Source organism: Oncorhynchus kisutch, unplaced genomic scaffold (assembly GCF_002021735.2).
Source record: "Oncorhynchus kisutch isolate 150728-3 unplaced genomic scaffold, Okis_V2 Okis09a-Okis19a_hom, whole genome shotgun sequence".
Lineage (NCBI taxonomy): Eukaryota > Metazoa > Chordata > Actinopteri > Salmoniformes > Salmonidae > Oncorhynchus > Oncorhynchus kisutch.
In genome coordinates, this window is record NW_022261985.1 from 12,337,260 (window position 1) to 12,357,809 (window position 20,550).

Sequence of the window (20,550 nt, forward strand, 5' to 3'; positions counted from 1 at the left end):
GGACTAGCATCATAAGGACTAGCATCATGGACTAGCATCATAAGGACTAGCATCATAAGCACTAGCATCATAAGGACTAGCATCATGGACTAGCATCATAATGACAGGCATCATGGACTAGCATCATAATGACAGGCATCATGGACTAGCATCATAAGGACTAGCATCATAAGGACTAGCATCATGGACTAGCATCATAAGGACTAGCATCATAAGCACTAGCATCATAAGGACTAGCATCATGGACTAGCCATAAGCACTAGCATCATAAGGACTAGCATCATGGACTAGCATCATAAGGACAAGCATCATGGACTAGCATCATGGACTATCCATAAGCACTAGCATCATAAGCACTAGCATCATGGACTAGCATCATAAGGACTAGCATCATAAGGACTAGCATCATGGACTAGCCATAAGCACTAGCATCATAAGGACTAGCATCATGGACTAGCATCATAAGGACTAGCATCATGGACTAGCATCATAAGGACTAGCATCATAAGCACTAGCATCATAAGGACTAGCATCATAATGACAGGCATCATGGACTAGCATCATAATGACAGGCATCATGGACTAGCATCATAAGGACTAGCATCATAAGGACTAGCATCATAAGGACTAGCATCATGGACTAGCATCATAAGGACAAGCTTCATGGACTAGCATCATAAGGACTAGCACCATGGACTAGCATCATAAGGACAAGCATCATGGACTAGCCATAAGCACTAGCATCATAAGGACAAACATCATGGACTAGCCATAAGCACTAGCATCATAAGGGCAAGCAATATGGTCTAGCATCATAAGGACAAGCATCATGGACTAGCATCATAAGCACTAGCATCATAAGGACAAGCATCATGGACTAGCATCATAAGCACTAGCATCATGGACTAGCATCATAAGGACAAGCATCATAATGACAAGCATCATGGACTAGCATCATAATGACAGGCATCATGGACTAGCATCATAATGACAGGCATCATGGACTAGCATCATAATGACAGGCATCATGGCACTATGATGATGAAGTGTGAACTGCCAGGACATGTCTCAGCATCCGACCAGACCAGGGGCAGAGGTAGGACTGCTGATCTAGGATCAGGTCCCCCATGTCCATGTTATCTTATTCATTGTGATCTAAAAGGCAAAACTAATCCTAGATCAGCACTCCTACGCTTGATAAATGGCCCTAGAGCAGAGCTGGTTGACAGAATAACAGAACATAACACAAACATACTTTTGTCTCTGGCAGAGGGAGGCAATGATTTCAGTCAGCAAGCAGCCATGTGAAGAGTCACAATGCCCCTGTCTCAATGAGTGCCATGTCCAGGGATTGACCCATATTGGAGTGATGATACAGAAAACACTGTTGTAATTCCTCTCTCAGGGGATAATGATGATGAATACACTTATAAAGCTAGAAACCTGTCTATTATATGAATTCAATGTGATTGATTTCTTCTTCACACTTGACTGTGTGACTTGAATGACGACCAATGTAATTTCCCCTCTGGTGATTGTATCAATGATTAGGCAAAGAATGCATTGATGAATCAATCCAGCCAAATCAGGTCTTGGCTGAGCTCGTTGATAGTTCCCATGTTTCTTTCCACTATAAAACTTTGAACTTTCCCCACGTGCAGTTAGTCTATTTTCTTCTTCTTCTTGTAAAAACAGACATATTTTTCTTCTTCTTGTGATTGATTCGTCAACCTGATTCATCTTCAGTGCTCGTGCCTTACTTTGGACCCGCCACTAGGGGCGACAAAATTAACGTTCGTTTTCCTCGCTAACTTTTACAAGCAAGTTATTGGATTGTGAAAGTAACGTAAGTGAAGCCAATAATGTGCTCTAAATCTATTTAAAATCTGCTATGAAAGTTTAAATGGCAAGCTATTGTGTATAATACCTTTAACTGTGTGTTATTTTGACATGTAATTTGTACAACCACTTTATTTTATAGCTAACGTTTGAATAGCATTAGCCACATGCTACAAGGCCTCTCATCCTCGTGTTTTCCTGATGACTAAAACGGGAAACCATTAGTAAGGAGTTCACGTTGAATAGCTAGACGTCGACACATAGTAGCGAAGTTGTTGTGGTAGCTAGTAGTACAACGACTAAACATGTAATGTAATGTTAACCTAGCAAGAGTGTCGTCAAAAAACCCCTTTGTTTTTCTATCTGGTGGTGTCGTAGTTACCCATCTAAATACAAAATACACATGAAGATGCATCAAAAAAGTGCTGCCTGGTCAGCGACTTGCCAGTCAATGTCCGGACTATAGTAGTTACTCGTTCAACAGTTTTATTTTTGGCGTAACGTTAGTGGTTAAATCACACATGTATTGTAAATACCACACATTGAATATAGCTAGATATAGCTACATTTGACTGTAACGTTGATGTTATTAATAAGTTATCAGATATACTAACTTGTCAATATTGCACACTGGTCTACTTTTACTGGCTTGCAGAGTCCCACAACTGGGTCGTGGGTCTTTCCAAGCTGTTTGTCTTCATTGTGTTTTGACAGATTGATAGGAAACTATCCCATTTAGTTTGGTAACAATAAAAGGATGAGGATTGAAGTGGTAACGTTACTTTTCGCAGGTCAGTGTCTTTCATGCATATTGAATAACATTGATGGATATCTGCAACAGAAAAACTAATCTCAACATGACCAAATGTTAGATCAGATAAAACATTGTTATCAGTGAGTCCAGATGTCAAACCCCTCTTAATGTTAGTGACTAATCGTTACTTTGGCGTTAATCCCATACTTTGTCATTTCATATCCACGGTGGTAACGTTAATATCCAGCGGCAACCAGCTTTCATTGTCCAATATTTCACCTGTCAACTTGCATGGCTCTTCCTTTGTTTAGAAAAGCAATAGCAACGGGAGTCAGTTAATACGAGACACCCTTCCTCCAACCCTGCCCATGTCAGTCAAACAGCTGATTATTACACAATGCAGGGCTGTAGTAAACTGGGACATGCCCGGGCATATCCAACTCTAGCGGCCAGCTCAGCACTAAGGGTGGAGGCGGATGCACATACGCAGGGTGACCGCTAGGTGTGCTCGTCCATATGCTAAAACATGTTACGTGAGGTTAGTAATCTAGTTTCAACCATACGCCGACTGCGCCCAATAGCATCCTGGCTTTAACAGCCGGAGCAGTGCTAGTCCTGACATGTCTCTCTGTGCCTATTTAAATCCGGGGGAGACGGGGAAGTGGTTCCTAACGCTACCAGCCGAGCTGAAGCACTTTGTGTACAGAATATGAAGGGTGTATTATAAAGGGGGTGTATCAAGAACATCTCATTAGTACTTCTATTTATTTATTTAGGTAAACTTGTTTTTGTTTTCCAAAGCTTTACCTTGACATTGTATGTAATTGTATACTTTTATAAGGCGTTTGCATGTTCACTTAGAAATTAAAACGTATTTTACCTCCTACTCTTCCACAGGTGAGAGACAGAATGGCAGAGAATTGTGAGAGAATGTCAGAATGGCATAGAAGTAGTTCTCAAATAAATACCTTGGACAATGAGAAGCTTGTAAGTATCAACTTAAATCTCTGTCTCTCTGTCACACTGTTTAAGTCAGTCATTTGTTGACAGTTACATAGAATGTAAAATAATGTATTTGTTAGTTTTATGTGCTATATTTCCACAGGTACGACCTAAAGAGAAACTGTGCGTGTTATTGCAGCAGGCAGGTGCAGACAAAGACGTTTTCACCATGAAAGAGGTAAGAAATGACCTGACAGCTGGCTGCCTTGTTTCCTTATATCCTGCTGATATCGAACCACTAGTCTTTGGCTTAACTTTAGTTCATCAAGATCTTGTTCCACGAAGCAGACAGAGGAACCCTTTTTAAGATCCTCAATAGACATTATCTCAGACTTTTCAGTTTCTTTTCAGTTTCTAGTCTCACATTTTTTATTTTTTATTTTTATTTTTACATTTAAATATTTTATGTTTTGAATTTCCAATTGCAGTATATCTTAGGGTTTACTCCTAGAATAGTGGATATTAGTTCCTAAGGGGGGGAAACTCACTCTTAATTTGTCGTTAGCAGCCAAACTACTGGTATATAGATTGTGTAGGTGTTTCTGTATTATTCTCTGCATTGCTAGATTTACACTAGTTTCACTATTGATTGTCACTTTCATAAACTAAGCACTGCATACGGTAGATGCTGTCACATACTAGAATGGCTTTTGACTTGGTTCTATTGTTCTCCTATTGATATGCTGTTTTACCTACTGTAGTTGATTGAACTGATTGTAGTGTCTACTAAGCTAGAATTCAACTGCACTGTCATTTAAGAGCTATGATTGGCTAGCAGGCAGGCCACCTTGGTTTGAGGACACGTCACACAGCTTTGATGAGACACGTCCGAGGGGGGGTCTGTCTGTGTGAGAGTCTGACTCATAGAGAGACTGGTGATTATCTAAGTTAGAATGTTAGAATGTTCAGTCGCCTCTTGACTTCTACTCTGACTCACTGGGGTTCTGACCTCTGGAATGTCTAACTAGTCTGGGACTCTGTGTTTGGCTCCTTCCTCTCTGTTGTTCATCGGGGAGACAGAGTTATCTCAGAGAGAGGGAGGCGGTCCTCTGATGCTTTAGTTTATAGAGTGTATGGGAGTTCTGAGCCTTTTACTGGTCCACATTGATTGCTGGAAAATGTGTTTACAATCTGTGTAATCTGCTTTTATGATAAGGAACTGATGCCTTCATGCCAGTGATCAGTCTATCACAATAGCCTCCTGTCAGATAGAGAAGTATATTGGGTGGAGTCCTATACTTCTACCCGGTGCAGTGATCATGTGTCTATCAGTTGCCTGTCTAAATTGTGACCCAGAATATTCTGGATCAGTATGGGATGAGGTGTAGCAATTAGACTGAGACAGCACAGTCTGGATCAGTATATGGAGGGAGGGTATCAACTAGACTGAGACAGGACAGTCTGGATCAGTATATGGAGGGAGGGTATCAACTGGACTGAGACAGGACAGTCTGGATCAGTATATGGAGGGAGGGTATCAACTAGACTGAGACAGGACTGTCTGGATCAGTATATGGAGGGAGGGTATCAACTAGACTGAGACAGGACTGTCTGGATCAGTATATGGAGGGAGGGTATCAACTAGACTGAGACAGGACTGTCTGGATCAGTATATGGAGGGAGGGTATCAACTAGACTGAGACAGGACTGTCTGGATCAGTATATGGAGGGAGGGTATAAACTAGACTGAGACAGGACTGTCTGGATCAGTATATGGAGGGTATCAACTAGACTGAGACAGAACTATTGTAGGTGCAGTCTTATCCTGAGACATTCCCAGGCTTCTCCTCTTGACCCCTGCCTGTACCCACTGTTACTCTCTCCTCTTGACCCCTGCCTGTATCCCCTGTTACTCTCTCTCTCCTCTTGACCCCTGCCTGTATCCCCTGTTACTCTCTCTCTCCTCTTGACCCCTGCCTGTATCCTGTTTCTCTCTCTCTCTCCTCTTGACCCCTGCTTGTATCCCCTGTTACTCTCTCTCTCCTCTTGACCCCTGCCTGTATCCCCTGTTACTCTCTCTCTCCTCTTGACCCCTGCCTGTATCCCCTGTTTATCTCTCTCTCCTCTTGACCCCTGCCTGTATCCCCTGTTACTCTTTCTCTCCTCTTGACCCCTGCCTGTATCCCCTGTTACTCTCTCTCTCCTCTTGACCCCTGCCTGTATCCCCTGTTACTCTCTCTCTCCTCTTGACCCCTGCCTGTATCCCCTGTTACTCTCTCTCTCCTCGACCCCTGCCTGTATCCTGTTTCTCTCTCTCTCTCCTCTTGACCCCTGCTTGTATCCCCTGTTACTCTCTCTCTCCTCTTGACCCCTGCCTGTATCCCCTGTTTCTCTCTCTCTCTCCTCTTGACCCCTGCCTGTATCCTGTTTCTCTCTCTCTCCTCTTGACCCCTGCCTGTATCCCCTGTTTCTCTCTCTCTCCTCTTGACCCCTGCCTGAATCCTGTTTCTCTCTCTCTCCTCTTGACCCCTGCTTGTATCCCCTGTTACTCTCTCTCTCCTCTTGACCCCTGCCTGTATCCCCTGTTACGCTTTCTCTCCTCTTGACCCCTGCCTGTATCCCCTGTTACTCTCTCTCCTTGACCCCAGCCTGTATCCCGTTTATCTCTCTCTCTCTCTCTCTCTCGTGTGTGTTGCGCTGTGGTGTTGACCTCTGACCCCTGTGCTGTCTACGTGTCAGGTGATATTCTACCTGGGCCAGTACATCATGAAGAAACAGCTTTATGACATGCAGCAGCAACACATAGTGCACTGTGCTGACGACCCCCTGGGGGCTGTACTGGGAGTGGACAGCTTCTCTGTTAAAGAACCCCGGTGAGGACACACACACTGCACGGTGTGGACATCTTCTCCATCAGAGCCACACGCACACAATAACACACACAGCTTGGGACGGACAATAAACCCCCCAACACACACGCCCTGTTTGCTCGGCTAGCGTTGCTCTAATATAACATCTCGGGGGCCTCTAATGCAGTCCTTCTACACAGCCTCTAATGCAGTCCTTCTACACAGCCTCTAATGCAGTCCCTCTACACATCCTCTAATGCAGTCCTTCTACACAGCCTCTAATGCAGTCCTTCTACACAGCATCTAATGCAGTCCTTCTACACAGCCTCTAATGCAGTCCCTCTACACACTCTCTAATGCAGTCCTTCTACACAGCCTCTAATGCAGTCCTTCTACACAGCCTCTAATGCAGTCCTTCTACACAGCCTCTAATGCAGCTCCTCTGGGTCTCTAATACAGACTCTGGCCTCTAACATCTAATACAGACTCTGGCCTCTAACCTCTAATAAAGACTCTGGCCTCTGACCTCTAATACAGACTCTGTCCTCTAACCTATAATACAGACTCTGCCCTCTAATACAGACCCTGGCCTCTAACCTCTCATACAGACTCTGGCCTCTAACCTCTAATACAGACTCTGTACTCTAACCTCTAATACAGACTCTGCCCTCTAACCTCTAATACAGACTCTGCCCTCTAATACAGACCCTGGCCTCTAACCTCTAATACAGACTCTGGCCTCTAATACAGCTCCTCTGGTCCTCTAATACAGAATCTGGCCTCTAACCTCTAATACAGACTCTGGCCTCTAATACAGTGCCTCTGGTTCTCTAATACAGACTCTGGCCTCTAATACAGCTCCTCTAACCTCTAATACAGACTCTGGGCTCTAACCTCTAATACAGACTCTTCCCTCTAATACAGCTCCTCTAACCTCTAATACAGACTCTGGCCTCTAACCTCTAATACAGCTCCTCTAACCTCTAATACAGACTCTGGCCTCTAACCTCTAATACAGACTCTTCCCTCTAATACAGCTCCTCTAACCTCTAATACAGACTCTGGCCTCTAATACAGAATCTGGACTCTAACCTCAAATACAGACTCTGTCCTCTAATACAGACTCTGTTTCTCTAATACAGACGCTGGCCTCTAATACAGTTTGTCTGGTCCTCTAATACAGCACCTCTAACACAGACTCTGTTCTCTAATACAGCTCCCCTGGAGCCACTGAATATGCTGTCACCTGTTGCATGTGTTGGCTCAGATGTGTACTGATGATTCAAAAATACGTTACTGATGAGCAGCCTTCTGTTTGCTAAACAAATCAGAGATGTCTGATAGTGAAACCGTTTCACTATGCTAACGTTAGCCTTGTGTGTGTTTGTTGTTCTTTCAGAGTTCTCTTCGCTATGATCACACAAAATCTCCTAGCAGTGAAAAATCAAGGTACTTTTAGCTTTTCTTTTGTCACTTCTATTGTCCTGTAGTTTCTAGTTGATATACATCTCTCTTTTGGAAGAAAAAAAAACATTTGTACGCTAGGCAGTTCAATGTTGTGTTATGTATTGGGCTGATAAGACAAGTGAGGAAGTAGTCTATTCTGATTTTTAAAATGTAGACGTTTCTATTTTTTTCCTTTTTAGAATCCCAATCTGTCTTCACGGAACCCAGGGGCCAGAGTGAACCGGATAGAGGGCCTAAGGTAAGAAGACCACATAGAAAGAGCATCTATTCATTGTATTTCTATGGTAGGAAGGGAGGGGGGAAACAAGAGCATGTGATTGGTTGAAATATTCCAGTTGGGGGGGGGGGGCATTGCTATAATGTTGCCGTACTAGATGGCAGCTGTTTTACAAGCTAGAGCACTCAACTTTGCTATTTTGTAATTCTTTAGTCGTAATTATAAAAAATAAAAAATCCCATGAATTGTTTCCGACAAGACCTTTTGAACATCAGTTCCAACTTCAACTCATCTGCCCTGGGCTCTTTCTGTAAATCCAACCCAATTTTACAGGCTGCCCCTCGAGATAACTTTTGTGTTTGGCTTTTGTAGCCCCTAGTGTTTAACCAGGGCTGGGATCATGTGAATGTTGCATTGACTATACAGTGTGGCTGGTACTGTCTGATACTTGTGAGATCTGTTTAGGACAGTTTGGTACTGTCTGATCTGTTTAGGACAGTTTGGTACTGTCTGATCTGTTTAGGACAGTTTGGTACTGCCTGGTACTTGTGAGATCTGTTTAGGACAGTTTGGTACAGTCTGGTACTTGTGAGATCTGTTTAGGACAGTTTGGTACTGTCTGATCTGTTTAGGACAGTTTGGTACTGTCTGGTACTTGTGAGATCTGTTTAGGACAGTTTGGTACAGTCTGGTACTTGTGAGATCTGTTTAGGACAGTTTGGTACTGTCTGATCTGTTTAGGACAGTTTGGTACTGTCTGATACTTGTGAGATCTGTTTAGGACAGTTTGGTACTGTCTGATCTGTTTAGGACAGTTTGGTACTGTGAGATCTGTTTAGGACAGTTTGGTACTGTGAGATCTGTTTAGGACAGTTTGGTACTGTCTGATCTGTTGAGGACAGTTTGGTACTGTCTGATCTGTTGAGGACAGTTTGGTACTGTGAGATCTGTTTAGGACAGTTTGGTACTGTCTGATCTGTTTAGGACAGTTTGGTACTGTGAGATCTGTTTAGGACAGTTTGGTACTGTGAGATCTGTTTAGGACAGTTTGGTACTGTCTGATCTGTTGAGGACAGTTTGGTACTGTCTGATCTGTTGAGGACAGTTTGGTACTGTCTGATCTGTTGAGGACAGTTTGGTACTGTCTGATCTGTTGAGGACAGTTTGGTACTGTCTGATCTGTTTAGGACAGTTTGGTACTGTCTGATCTGTTTAGGACAGTTTGGTACTGTCTGATCTGTTTAGGACAGTTTGGTACTGTCTGATCTGTTTAGGACAGTTTGGTACTGTCTGATCTGTTTAGGACAGTTTGGTACTGTCTGATCTGTTTAGGACAGTTTGGTACTGTCTGATACTTGTGAGATCTGTTTGCGGTGGAACACGTGAAAATTGCATGTACTTTCAGAGTAGTTTGTCGAGCTCGTCATAGGTGGGCTGGTAGCTACTGGTCGCTGGCTATCGAAATATTGGAGAGCACTGCCCTAGACCCACTCCAAACTGCACACCGCCCCAACCAATGTTCCCTCTGGGTTTTTTTTATCACTGAGCAAATCTCAGGTCTGATGAGCACAAACTTGAACGTTGTGACAATCCTGTTCCTACTGGAGAACTTATTTGTATTGTTTTTAATCTTTTTAATGAATTTATCTTATTAACACTTTGTTCTAGCTAGCTATTTGTGTAGGTAGCTATCAAGTAAACGCAATGACTCTTACTGTAAACATTGAAGCATGCACCCGTTTTAAGTTACAGTTTAAACAGTGGCCAAGTAGGCTACTGTGTCTGTCTGATCCTAATGTAGTCCTACCAGAGTGGCCTACCATCAACAACAATGGAGAAAATGAATCCCATAACATTTTAATATGGAAATAGCTGTTATATCTTTCAGCGGACAGTAGCAGCCAATGTTGTAGTGTTCAACGTAGACCTACATTTCATGAGACTTTTGAAGAGGAAAAAAAAACCATTCAGGGCTTGATCTTTTAAACCTGTTTATTCACTTGTCCTTCAGACAAGAAGGTGACTGAATATTGTGTTTAATGCAAGAAACCACTTTACAAAATAAAATGCATTATTATTCCCATACCATTACTACAGAGAATCAGATCAATTATACTACCCTCTGCCTATTGGCTACTTAGCTTATTCAAACCTGTCTCAAAATACAACATTGCCCCTTTAAGACAAAAAAACAAACAGATTTTTTTACCTGACTGGCTTTTTAAAAATATGTCTAGAAATGTACACGTTTTGTGCTCTTGTAGGAAGCAATCACTTCCCTATTGCTGACTACTAATGATCTATAACTGGGCTAATAACTCACTAACTAGAAAATGATATGAACAAATGTGCACACGTCGCTCTCGCTTTGATCTCAAAACAAGCGCATCTACTCATGACCGCTCATGCTGTAAACACAGTCCAGTTCATCTACTCACGACCGCTCATGCTGTAAACACAGTCCAGTTCATCTACTCATGACCGCTCATGCTGTAAACACAGTCCAGTTCATCTACTCATGACCGCTCATGCTGTAAACACAGTCCAGTTCATCTACTCATGACCGCTCATGCTGTAAACACAGTCCAGTGAATGGCACAGATCCATATATGGCAATGGTCTATTTGCATATAAGCCTACTACAGCTCTGATTGGTTATGGCTCACCGGCCTGAGTCGTGCCTGTCAATGCAACTAGAATCTTACTCATTCTGACCACTTTCTAATTTTCTACTTCTCTTTGGCAGTTGTAAATAAACAGATAGGAATGATTAGTAGCATTTTTTTAAATGTAGACTATTTAACAAAAGTTATTACGAGCACTTTAAGATGTTGTCTTGATGGTATTTCATGGGAAAATATTTAGGCCGATGTGGAGTCTGCTTAACGGACTTTTCTCTCGTCTTTCAATTGTGTATTTCACCACTGCTTTCCCGTAGTTAAACCACGTGAGAGAGCAGCCGAAGGCTTCTGGAAACCTTGGTTTTTACAACCCGTCTCAAAAATAGTTGTGTAGCGGTGGGCCAGCGTTACTAAATGAATATAGGGGGAAACACTTCTCCATCACCCTCCATTTTAAAGAGTTACAAACAGACTTGTGAATCAAATCAAATTTGATTGGTCACATACACGTGTTTAGCAGATGTTATTGCGAGTGTAGCGAAAAATGCTTTGTGATCAAACTAATTGCCTGGCTCTGGGTCACAGACATAAACATACTCGACCTCAAGTTGAACCAACTTTAGTTTTGTTGCAGAGGGATGTTTATACTGACACGTGTTCCAAAGCTTCTGATGCGGTTTTTTCCTGTGATGTCGTTTTAAGTGGTAGTTGTGCCCGAGTTAGTTTTATAGACAGACCTCCTCAGTGTCCTGGTTCACTGGTTGATTTCTCTAATGGTTCCATCTGTTTTACAGGAGACGGACTCAGACTGTCATTCATCATCTACCTCAGACCGCAGGAGGAGAAGGAGGAGTAGTGACCCTGGTGAGTGTCTGTCTGTCTGTCTGCCTCTCTGTCTGTCTGCCTGCCTCTCTCGGTCTGTCTGTCTGCCTGCCTCTCTGTCTGTTGTTGTAGTACTCCAGCAGTGTGTACATAAACCTACACCTACTAACTACACCAGTCCTGCTCATGTGGATCTGTGCTGTACCTTTTCTCCTGGATGAAAAACTGCCATGTCAGGCCTCATGGCTTCATGTGTTGCCCTGTCAAGTCTGTTGGGGGAAGCAAAGAACGAGTTCTGGAATGCATCAAAGCATAGAACCATCAGTCCCTTCTAATGGTTCCGTAGGAACACTCTGGTCTGGAGGCTGTGGAGAATGCATCAAAGCATAGAACCCCAGTCCCTTCTAATGGTTCCGTAGGAACACTCTGGTCTGGAGGCTGTGGAGAATGTTTTCAGATGACTTCTCCCCACAATGAGTCTCTTCAGGCCCAAAAAGCAGCCTAACGGCATCCACACACACACAGACACCACAAAGACACGCCTGTTTCCTAACGGACCAGGGGAGAATCCACAACAGTCCTAGTCTGATGGATTGAAACGGACCATTTTCTAAAGGACTGGGGTTTTATTGCTCTTAGCTACTGGTCGTACCTCAGGGCCCAGTACACAACATACGGCTATAAACAACTCCTCCATGTCTTGTGAACATCACATATTCATTGTCATCAAGGGAGAAACAGCTTTGTTGAAGACGTGTCAGTATGTTTCAGTATGTCAACGGAGTGATGTAAATATATCACTAGCCACTTTAAACAATGCTACCTAATATAATGTTTACATACCCTACATTATTCATCTCATATGCATACGTATATACTGTACTCTATACCATCTACTGCATCCTTATGTAATACATGTATCACTAGCCACTTTAACTATGCCACTTTGTTTACATACCCATCATCTACACTCGCATTAACATCTGCTAACCATGTGTATGTGACAAATAAAATTGGATTTGATTTGAGTGATCGGATGCACAATATGTTTCTCTATTTTACCGTCAGAGGAGAAATGGCTTATTTGAAAGAAATTGTTCAACATAAAACCACTGCTCACCCTCTCTGTTCTATTCCAGAGGGGACGTCGTCGACACAAGAGGAGGACGGGTGTGAGTCCAGGAAGAGACATAGGTCAGACAGCTTTTCTCTGACCTTTGATGACAGCATGTCCTGGTATGTGATTGGAGGCCTGAGACGAGACCGGAGGAGCAGCGAGTCTTCAGACTCACACAGTAACGCTGTGAGTAGCCTCCTGTAACTCTGTGAGTAGCCTCCTGTAACTCTGTGGGGGAGCCTCCTGTAACACTGTGGGGGAGCCTCCTGTAACACTGTGGGGGAGCCTCCTGTAACACTGTGGGGGAGCCTCCTGTAACACTGTGGGGGAGCCTCCTGTAACACTGTGGGGGAGCCTCCTGTAACACTGTGGGGGAGCCTCCTGTAACACTGTGGGGGAGCCTCCTGTAACACTGTGGGGGAGCCTCCTGTAACACTGTGGGGGAGCCTCCTGTAAACACTGTGGGGGAGCCTCCTGTAACACTGTGGGGGAGCCTCCTGTAACACTGTGGGGGAGCCTCCTGTGACTCTGTGGGGGAGCCTCCTGTAACTCTGTGGGGGAGCCTCCTGTAACTGTGGGGGAGCCTCCTGTAACTCTGTGGGGGAGCCTCCTGTGACTCTGGTGGGAGCCTCCTGTGACTCTGTGGGGGAGCCTCCTGTGACACTGGGGGAGCCTCCTGTAACTCTGTGGGGGAGCCTCCTGTAACTCTGTGGGGGAGCCTCCTGTGACTCTGTGGGGGAGCCTCCTGTAACTCTGTGGGGGATCCTACTGCAGTACAACTATTTACCCTGTCAGACTGTAGTTCCACCAATCCTAAATAAAAGGATGGTGAGATCCTAAACTAGATCCTAAACTGGGCTACAACATTATGCAGATTAAGGAATGGGATTATTAATTCCTACACATTCAGACGAAATGTTTCACGTCTCGTGTGTGACATCGGTTTGTTCAGTACTTTAGATTCTGAGTTTAAAAAAAAATGATGATTGTAATTTGTAAATCTTATCGGCAGCTGTGTAAGTCCCATGTTACTGAGCTCTCTCTCGTCTCTCAACAGGAAGTAGGTTCATTGGTCAGTGACGCGTGTGACGATGTTCTGAGCCAGGATCTGGGCTCAGACTCTGATCACTTCAGCGTGGAGTTTGAGGTGGAGTCCATCGACTCGGATGCCTACAGCGATCCCGAAGAGGCTTCAGTGTCTGGAGAGGATGAGGTCTCGGCTCACTGTCTTTTCAACTGTGTGTATGTGTGTGTATGTGTGTGTATGTGTATGTATGTGTGTGTGTATGTGTGTGTGTGTGTCCGCTGTATTTATTTAGCTGTGGTGCACCACCACACCAACAAAAAGCGGACCTTTTCGGTGGTTCTAAAATTATCACCGGGTGGGGGGGGGGGGGCATGCTCCCGGACCCCCCGAGGAAACATTGGTGTGTGTCATTTCAAACAGCTCCCTCTAGTGTCCTGGGGTCAAACTGCAGCTGTTGACTCCCCGTGTGTCTGTCGTTATCTCACAGGTGTATGAAGTCACCATCTTCGAGGCAGAGGAGGAGGACTCGTTCGATGACGACACTGAAATCACGGAAGCAGTACGTTTCATATTACCCATAACCCCTGTGGTCTAATCTAGTGGTGTTGCCTGTGGTCTAATCTAGTGGTGGTGCCTGTGGTCTAATCTAGTGGTGCCTGTGGTCTAATCTAGCGGTGGTGCCTGTGGTCTAATCTAGCGGTGGTGTCTGTGGTCTAATCTAGCGGTGGTGTCTGTGGTCTAATCTAGCGGTGGTGTCTGTGGTCTAATCTAGCGGTGTGGTCTAATCTAGCGGTGGTGCCTGTTGTCTAATCTAGCGGTGGTGCCTGTGGTCTAATCCAGCGGTGGTGCCTGTGGTCTAATCCAGCGGTGGTGCCTGTTGTCTAATCTAGCGGTGTTGTCTAATCTAGCGGTGTTGTCTAATCTAGCGGTGTTGTCTAATCTAGCGGTGTTGTCTAATCTAGCGGTGTTGTCTAATCTAGTGGTGGTGCATGTGGTCTAATCTAGTGGTGCCTGTTGTCTAATCTAGCGGTGGTGCCTGTTGTCTAATCTAGCGGTGGTGCCTGTTGTCTAATCTAGCGGTGGTGCCTGTGGTCTAATCTAGCGGTGGTGCCTGTGGTCTAATCTAGCGGTGGTGCCTGTGGTCTAATCTAGCGGTGGTGCCTGTGGTCTAATCTAGCAGTGTTGTCTAATCTAGCGGTGTTGCCTGTGGTCTAATCTAGCGGTGGTGCCTGTGGTCTAATCTAGCGGTGTTGCCTGTTGTCTAATCTAGCGGTGTTGCCTGTTGTCTAATCTAGCGGTGTTGCCTGTTGTCTAATCTAGCGGTGTTGCCTGTTGTCTAATCTAGCGGTGTTGCCTGTTGTCTAATCTAGCGGTGTTGCCTGTTGTCTAATCTAGCGGTGTTGCCTGTTGTCTAATCTAGCGGTGTTGCCTGTTGTCTAATCTAGCGGTGTTGCCTGTTGTCTAATCTAGCGGTGTTGTCTAATCTAGCGGTGTTGTCTGTGGTCTAATCTAGCGGTGTTGTCTAATCTAGCGGTGTTGTCTAATCTAGCGGTGTTGCCTGTTGTCTAATCTAGCGGTGTTGCCTGTGGTCTAATCTAGCGGTGTTGCCTGTAATCTAATCTAGCGGTGTTGCCTGTGGTCTAATCTAGCGGTGTTGCCTGTGGTCTAATCTAGCGGTGGTGCCTGTGGTCTAATCTAGCGGTGCCTGTGGTCTAATCTAGTGGTGGTGCCTGTTGTCTAATCTAGTGGTGTTGTGGTCTAATCTAGTGGTGGTGCCTGTGGTCTAATCTAGCGGTGTTGCCTGTGGTCTAATCTAGTGGTGTTGCCTGTGGTCTAATCTAGTGGTGTTGCCTATGGTCTAATCTAGTGGTGTTGCCTATGGTCTAATCTAGCGGTGTTGCCTGTGGTCTAATCTAGCGGTGTTGCCTGTGGTCTAATCTAGCGGTGTTGCCTGTGGTCTAATCTAGCGGTGTTGCCTGTGGTCTAATCTAGCGGTGTTGCCTGTGGTCTAATCTAGCGGTGGTGCCTGTGGTCTAATCTAGCGGTGGTGCCTGTGGTCTAATCTAGCGGTGTTGTGGTCTAATCTAGCGGTGCCTGTGGTCTAATCTAGTGGTGGTGCCTGTTGTCTAATCTAGTGGTGTTGTGGTCTAATCTAGTGGTGGTGCCTATGGTCTAATCTAGTGGTGTTGCCTGTGGTCTAATCTAGCGGTGTTGCCTGTGGTCTAATCTAGCGGTGTTGCCTATGGTCTAATCTAGCGGTGTTGCCTATGGTCTAATCTAGCGGTGTTGCCTATGGTCTAATCTAGCGGTGTTGCCTATGGTCTAATCTAGCGGTGTTGCCTGTGGTCTAATCTAGCGGTGTTGCCTATGGTCTAATCTAGCGGTGTTGCCTATGGTCTAATCTAGCGGTGTTGCCTATGGTCTAATCTAGCGGTGTTGCCTATGGTCTAATCTAGCGGTGTTGCCTATGGTCTAATCTAGCGGTGTTGCCTGTGGTCTAATCTAGCGGTGTTGCCTGTGGTCTAATCTAGCGGTGTTGCCTGTGGTCTAATCTAGTGGTGTTGCCTGTGGTCTAATCTAGTGGTGTTGCCTGTGGTCTAATCTAGCGGTGTTGCCTGTGGTCTAATCTAGCGGTGTTGCCTGTGGTCTAATCTAGCGGTGTTGCCTGTGGTCTAATCTAGCGGTGGTGCCTGTGGTCTAATCTAGCGGTGGTGCCTGTGGTCTAATCTAGCGGTGTTGTGGTCTAATCTAGCGGTGCCTGTGGTCTAATCTAGTGGTGGTGCCTGTTGTCTAATCTAGTGGTGTTGTGGTCTAATCTAGTGGTGGTGCCTATGGTCTAATCTAGTGGTGTTGCCTGTGGTCTAATCTAGCGGTGGTGCCTGTGGTCTAATCTAGCGGTGTTGTGGTCTAATCTAGCGGTGTTGTGGTCTAATCTAGCGGTGCCTGTGGTCTAATCTAGTGGTGGTGCCTGTTGTCTAATCTAGTGGTGTTGTGGTCTAATCTAGTGGTGGTGCCTATGGTCTAATCTAGTGGTGTTGCCTGTGGTCTAATCTAGCGGTGTTGCCTATGGTCTAATCTAGCGGTGTTGCCTATGGTCTAATCTAGCGGTGTTGCCTATGGTCTAATCTAGCGGTGTTGCCTATGGTCTAATCTAGCGGTGTTGCCTATGGTCTAATCTAGCGGTGTTGCCTGTGGTCTAATCTAGCGGTGTTGCCTGTGGTCTAATCTAGCGGTGTTGCCTATGGTCTAATCTAGCGGTGTTGCCTATGGTCTAATCTAGCGGTGTTGCCTATGGTCTAATCTAGCGGTGTTGCCTATGGTCTAATCTAGCGGTGTTGCCTGTGGTCTAATCTAGCGGTGTTGCCTATGGTCTAATCTAGCGGTGTTGCCTGTGGTCTAATCTAGTGGTGGTGCCTGTGGTCTAATCTAGCGGTGTTGCCTATGGTCTAATCTAGCGGTGTTGCCTGTGCTCTAATCTAGCGGTGTTGCCTATGGTCTAATCTAGCGGTGTTGCCTATGGTCTAATCTAGCGGTGTTGCCTGTGCTCTAATCTAGCGGTGTTGCCTATGGTCTAATCTAGCGGTGTTGCCTATGGTCTAATCTAGCGGTGTTGCCTATGGTCTAATCTAGTGGTGTTGCCTATGGTCTAATCTAGCGGTGTTGCCTATGGTCTAATCTAGCGGTGTTGCCTATGGTCTAATCTAGCGGTGTTGCCTATGGTCTAATCTAGCGGTGTTGCCTGTGGTCTAATCTAGCGGTGTTGCCTGTGGTCTAATCTAGCGGTGTTGCCTGTAGTCTAATCTAGCGGTGTTGCCTATGGTCTAATCTAGCGGTGTTGCCTGTGGTCTAATCTAGCGGTGTTGCCTATGGTCTAATCTAGCGGTGTTGCCTGTGGTCTAATCTAGCGGTGTTGCCTGTGGTCTAATCTAGCGGTGTTGCCTATGGTCTAATCTAGTGGTGGTGCCTGTTGTCTAATCTAGTGGTGTTGTGGTCTAATCTAGTGGTGGTGCCTGTGGTCTAATCTAGCGGTGTTGTTTCAGGACTACTGGAAGTGCTCAAAGTGTGAGGAGTTGAACCCTCCCCTCCCCCGAAACTGCAACCGCTGCTGGACGCTAAGAATGGACTGGTTTCCCGATTCTGACAGCAACTCTGCTGCCCCCAACCTCAAACCCTTACCCCCCAAGCCTACCCCAGCCCCAACAGAGCCCGACGAGACCGAAGGTCTGGATGTTCCAGACGGGAAGAGAGCCAGGTCGCCCCTTCCCCTCCTCAAAGACTCCCAGGAATTGATGTCCGTCTCTGGCCCCGATTCCCAAGACTCGGCCTGCTCCTCCCAGCCCTCCACCTCTTCTTCGAACTCCAACGGCGTGGGCTCAGGCTCGTCCTCTAGCGCCCCCCTCAGTCAAGAAGTGATGGCACCAGACTTGGAGCGTTTCAACAGCTTGGAGGCTCACCTCCCCGCCAGCTGCCTGGAGCCCTGCGTCATCTGTCAGACCAGGCCCAAGAACGGCTGCATCGTACACGGACGCACTGGGCACCTCATGGCCTGTTACACCTGCGCCAGGAAACTGAAGAAGAGGAACAAGCTGTGTCCTGTCTGCAGGCAGCCGATCCAGTCTGTCGTCTTAATTTATCTCAGCTGAGGACGGCTATCGGCTAGACTGTACATTCCAAATAAGCAGTCTATTCCCTATGTAGTGTGCACTACTCTCAACCATGGCCCCAATAGGACTCTGGTCTAAAGTAGTGCACTATATAGGGAATAGGGTGTAACCCATAGCTACACAACTCCCTGTTCCTCAAAAACAACTTAAATCCTGAATGAATAAATAATATGTTTTAATTTTGTTTATTTGGAAGTGATTTTATTTATGAACAAGAGTTAGTTGACTCTATCAAACAAGGTGCCTGTTGTTGTTGATTTGGGATTGATTTCTAGTGTTCAGTCAAATAGCTTTTCTAGTTTTTCAAATGGATTAAATTCTCTTAGTGGTGAAATATTCAATATATTTTATTAAATAAAGAATGTTTAGCTAATTAACAGATGTACATTGGTTTTCCTTTGTTAAATTTCACCTCGTCTTCCCTCTATTCTACACAGATGATTAGTGTTTTATATAATTGTATCGATAATGACATGGGGTTTAAACTACGTGAAAAGTCAAATGTCTCAATAAAGTTCACCGGTAGAAAGAGACGTTTGTTGTTGACTCCGTCGACAAGATAAGCGAGTGGGTAGTGGTTGCCAGGGGGACGACTTTTCATAAAACATTTCAGGAAACATGTCTCAACCTGTTCTCTCGTCTAGCCCCATCCATATCCATTGCCCCTGGTGACAACTTGCCCCCCCCCCCCCCAGTCACCATGGTAACCTATTCCCATTTCTAGTGCACAACTATAAACCAGGGCCCATGGGGAGCCATTTGGGTCACAAGATGACACTAACACACTGCTCCTTTCTCAAGTCTCAACCCAGGCAAGACGACTAACTGAAGTTTGACACATTTAAGGCTGTTGTTTATGCCATTGGAGTGCTGAAGAGACGTTTTGAATGATATTAAACCCAGGATTTGATTTATATGGGCTAACCTGTTAAACCTTCCCCGACCTGACAAGCCTCCAATCTAGTACTAAACCTTCCCCGACCTGACAAGCCTCCAATCTAGTATTAAACCTTCCCCGACCTGACAAGCCTCCAATCTAGTACTAAACCTTCCCCCACCTGACAAGCCTCCAATCTAGTACTAAACCTTCCTCCACCTGACAAGCCTCCAATCTAGTACTAAACCTTCCCCTACCTGACAAGCCTCCAATCTAGTACTAAACCTTCCCCTACCTGACAAGCCTCCAATCTAGTACTAAACTTTCCCCTACCTGACAAGCCTCCAATCTAGTACTAAACCTTCCCCGACCTGACAAGCCTCCAATCTAGTACTAAACCTTCCCCGACCTGACAAGCCTCCAATCTAGTACTAAACCTGCCACCTGACAAGCCTCCAATCTAGTACTAAACCTTCCCCTACCTGACAAGCCTCCAATCTAGTACTAAACCTTCCCCCACCTGACAAGCCTCCAATCTAGTGTTAAACCTTCCCCTACCTGACAAGCCTCCAATCTAGTACTAAACCTTCCCCTAACTGACAAGCCTCCAATCTAGTACTAAACCTTCCCCCACCTGACAAGCCTCCAATCTAGTACTAAACCTTCCCCCACCTGACAAGCCTCCAATCTAGTACTAAACCTTCCCCGACCTGACAAGCCTCCAATCTAGTACTAAACCTTCCCCCACCTGACAAGCCTCCAATCTAGTACTAAACCTTCCCCCACCTGACAAGCCTCCAATCTAGTACTAAACCTTCCCCTACCTGACAAGCCTCCAATCTAGTACTAAACCTTCCCCTACCTGACAAGCCTCCAATCTAGTACTAAACCTTCCCCGACCTGACAAGCCTCCAATCTAGTACTAAACCTTCTCCTACCTGACAAGCCTCCAATCTAGTACTAAACCTTCCCCCACCTGACAAGCCTCCAATCTAGTACTAAACCTTCCCCCACCTGACAAGCCTCCAATCTAGTACTAAACCTTCCCCGACCTGACAAGCCTCCAATCTAGTACTAAACCTTCTCCTACCTGACAAGCCTCCAATCTAGTACTAAACCTTCCCCCACCTGACAAGCCTCCAATCTAGTATTAAACCTTCCCCTACCTGACAAGCCTCCAATCTAGTACTAAACCTTCCCCCACCTGACAAGCCTCCAATCTAGTGTTAAACCTTCCCCCACCTGACAAGCCTCCAATCTAGTACTAAACCTTCTCCTACCTGACAAGCCTCCAATCTAGTACTAAACCTTCCCCTACCTGACAAGCCTCCAATCTAGTACTAAACCTTCCCCC

General features: G+C 45.4%; 1 protein-coding gene across 3 annotated transcripts; it reads left to right on the forward strand.

Annotated features, from left to right (window-relative positions):
- The first annotated feature begins 1,691 nt into the window (after window positions 1-1,691).
- Window positions 1,692-18,852, forward strand: LOC109885927 (E3 ubiquitin-protein ligase Mdm2-like). 3 transcript variants are annotated; one of them, XM_031815668.1, is made up of 11 exons: window positions 1,692-1,846; window positions 3,491-3,580; window positions 3,699-3,773; window positions 6,275-6,408; window positions 7,784-7,833; window positions 8,031-8,089; window positions 11,484-11,553; window positions 12,651-12,814; window positions 13,686-13,841; window positions 14,143-14,214; window positions 17,696-18,852. In XM_031815668.1, the coding sequence occupies exons 2-11, from the start codon at window positions 3,503-3,505 to the stop codon at window positions 18,296-18,298; spliced, it is 1,461 nt and encodes a 486-aa protein (XP_031671528.1). In that variant the 5' UTR covers window positions 1,692-1,846; window positions 3,491-3,502; the 3' UTR covers window positions 18,299-18,852. The 3 variants fall into 3 exon arrangements, with proteins under 3 accessions (XP_031671528.1, XP_031671530.1, XP_031671529.1); XM_031815670.1 differs by having other exon boundaries at window positions 1,718-1,846; window positions 3,676-3,773; XM_031815669.1 differs by lacking the exon at window positions 1,692-1,846 and adding an exon at window positions 3,174-3,369.
- The last annotated feature ends 1,698 nt before the right edge of the window (window positions 18,853-20,550 follow it).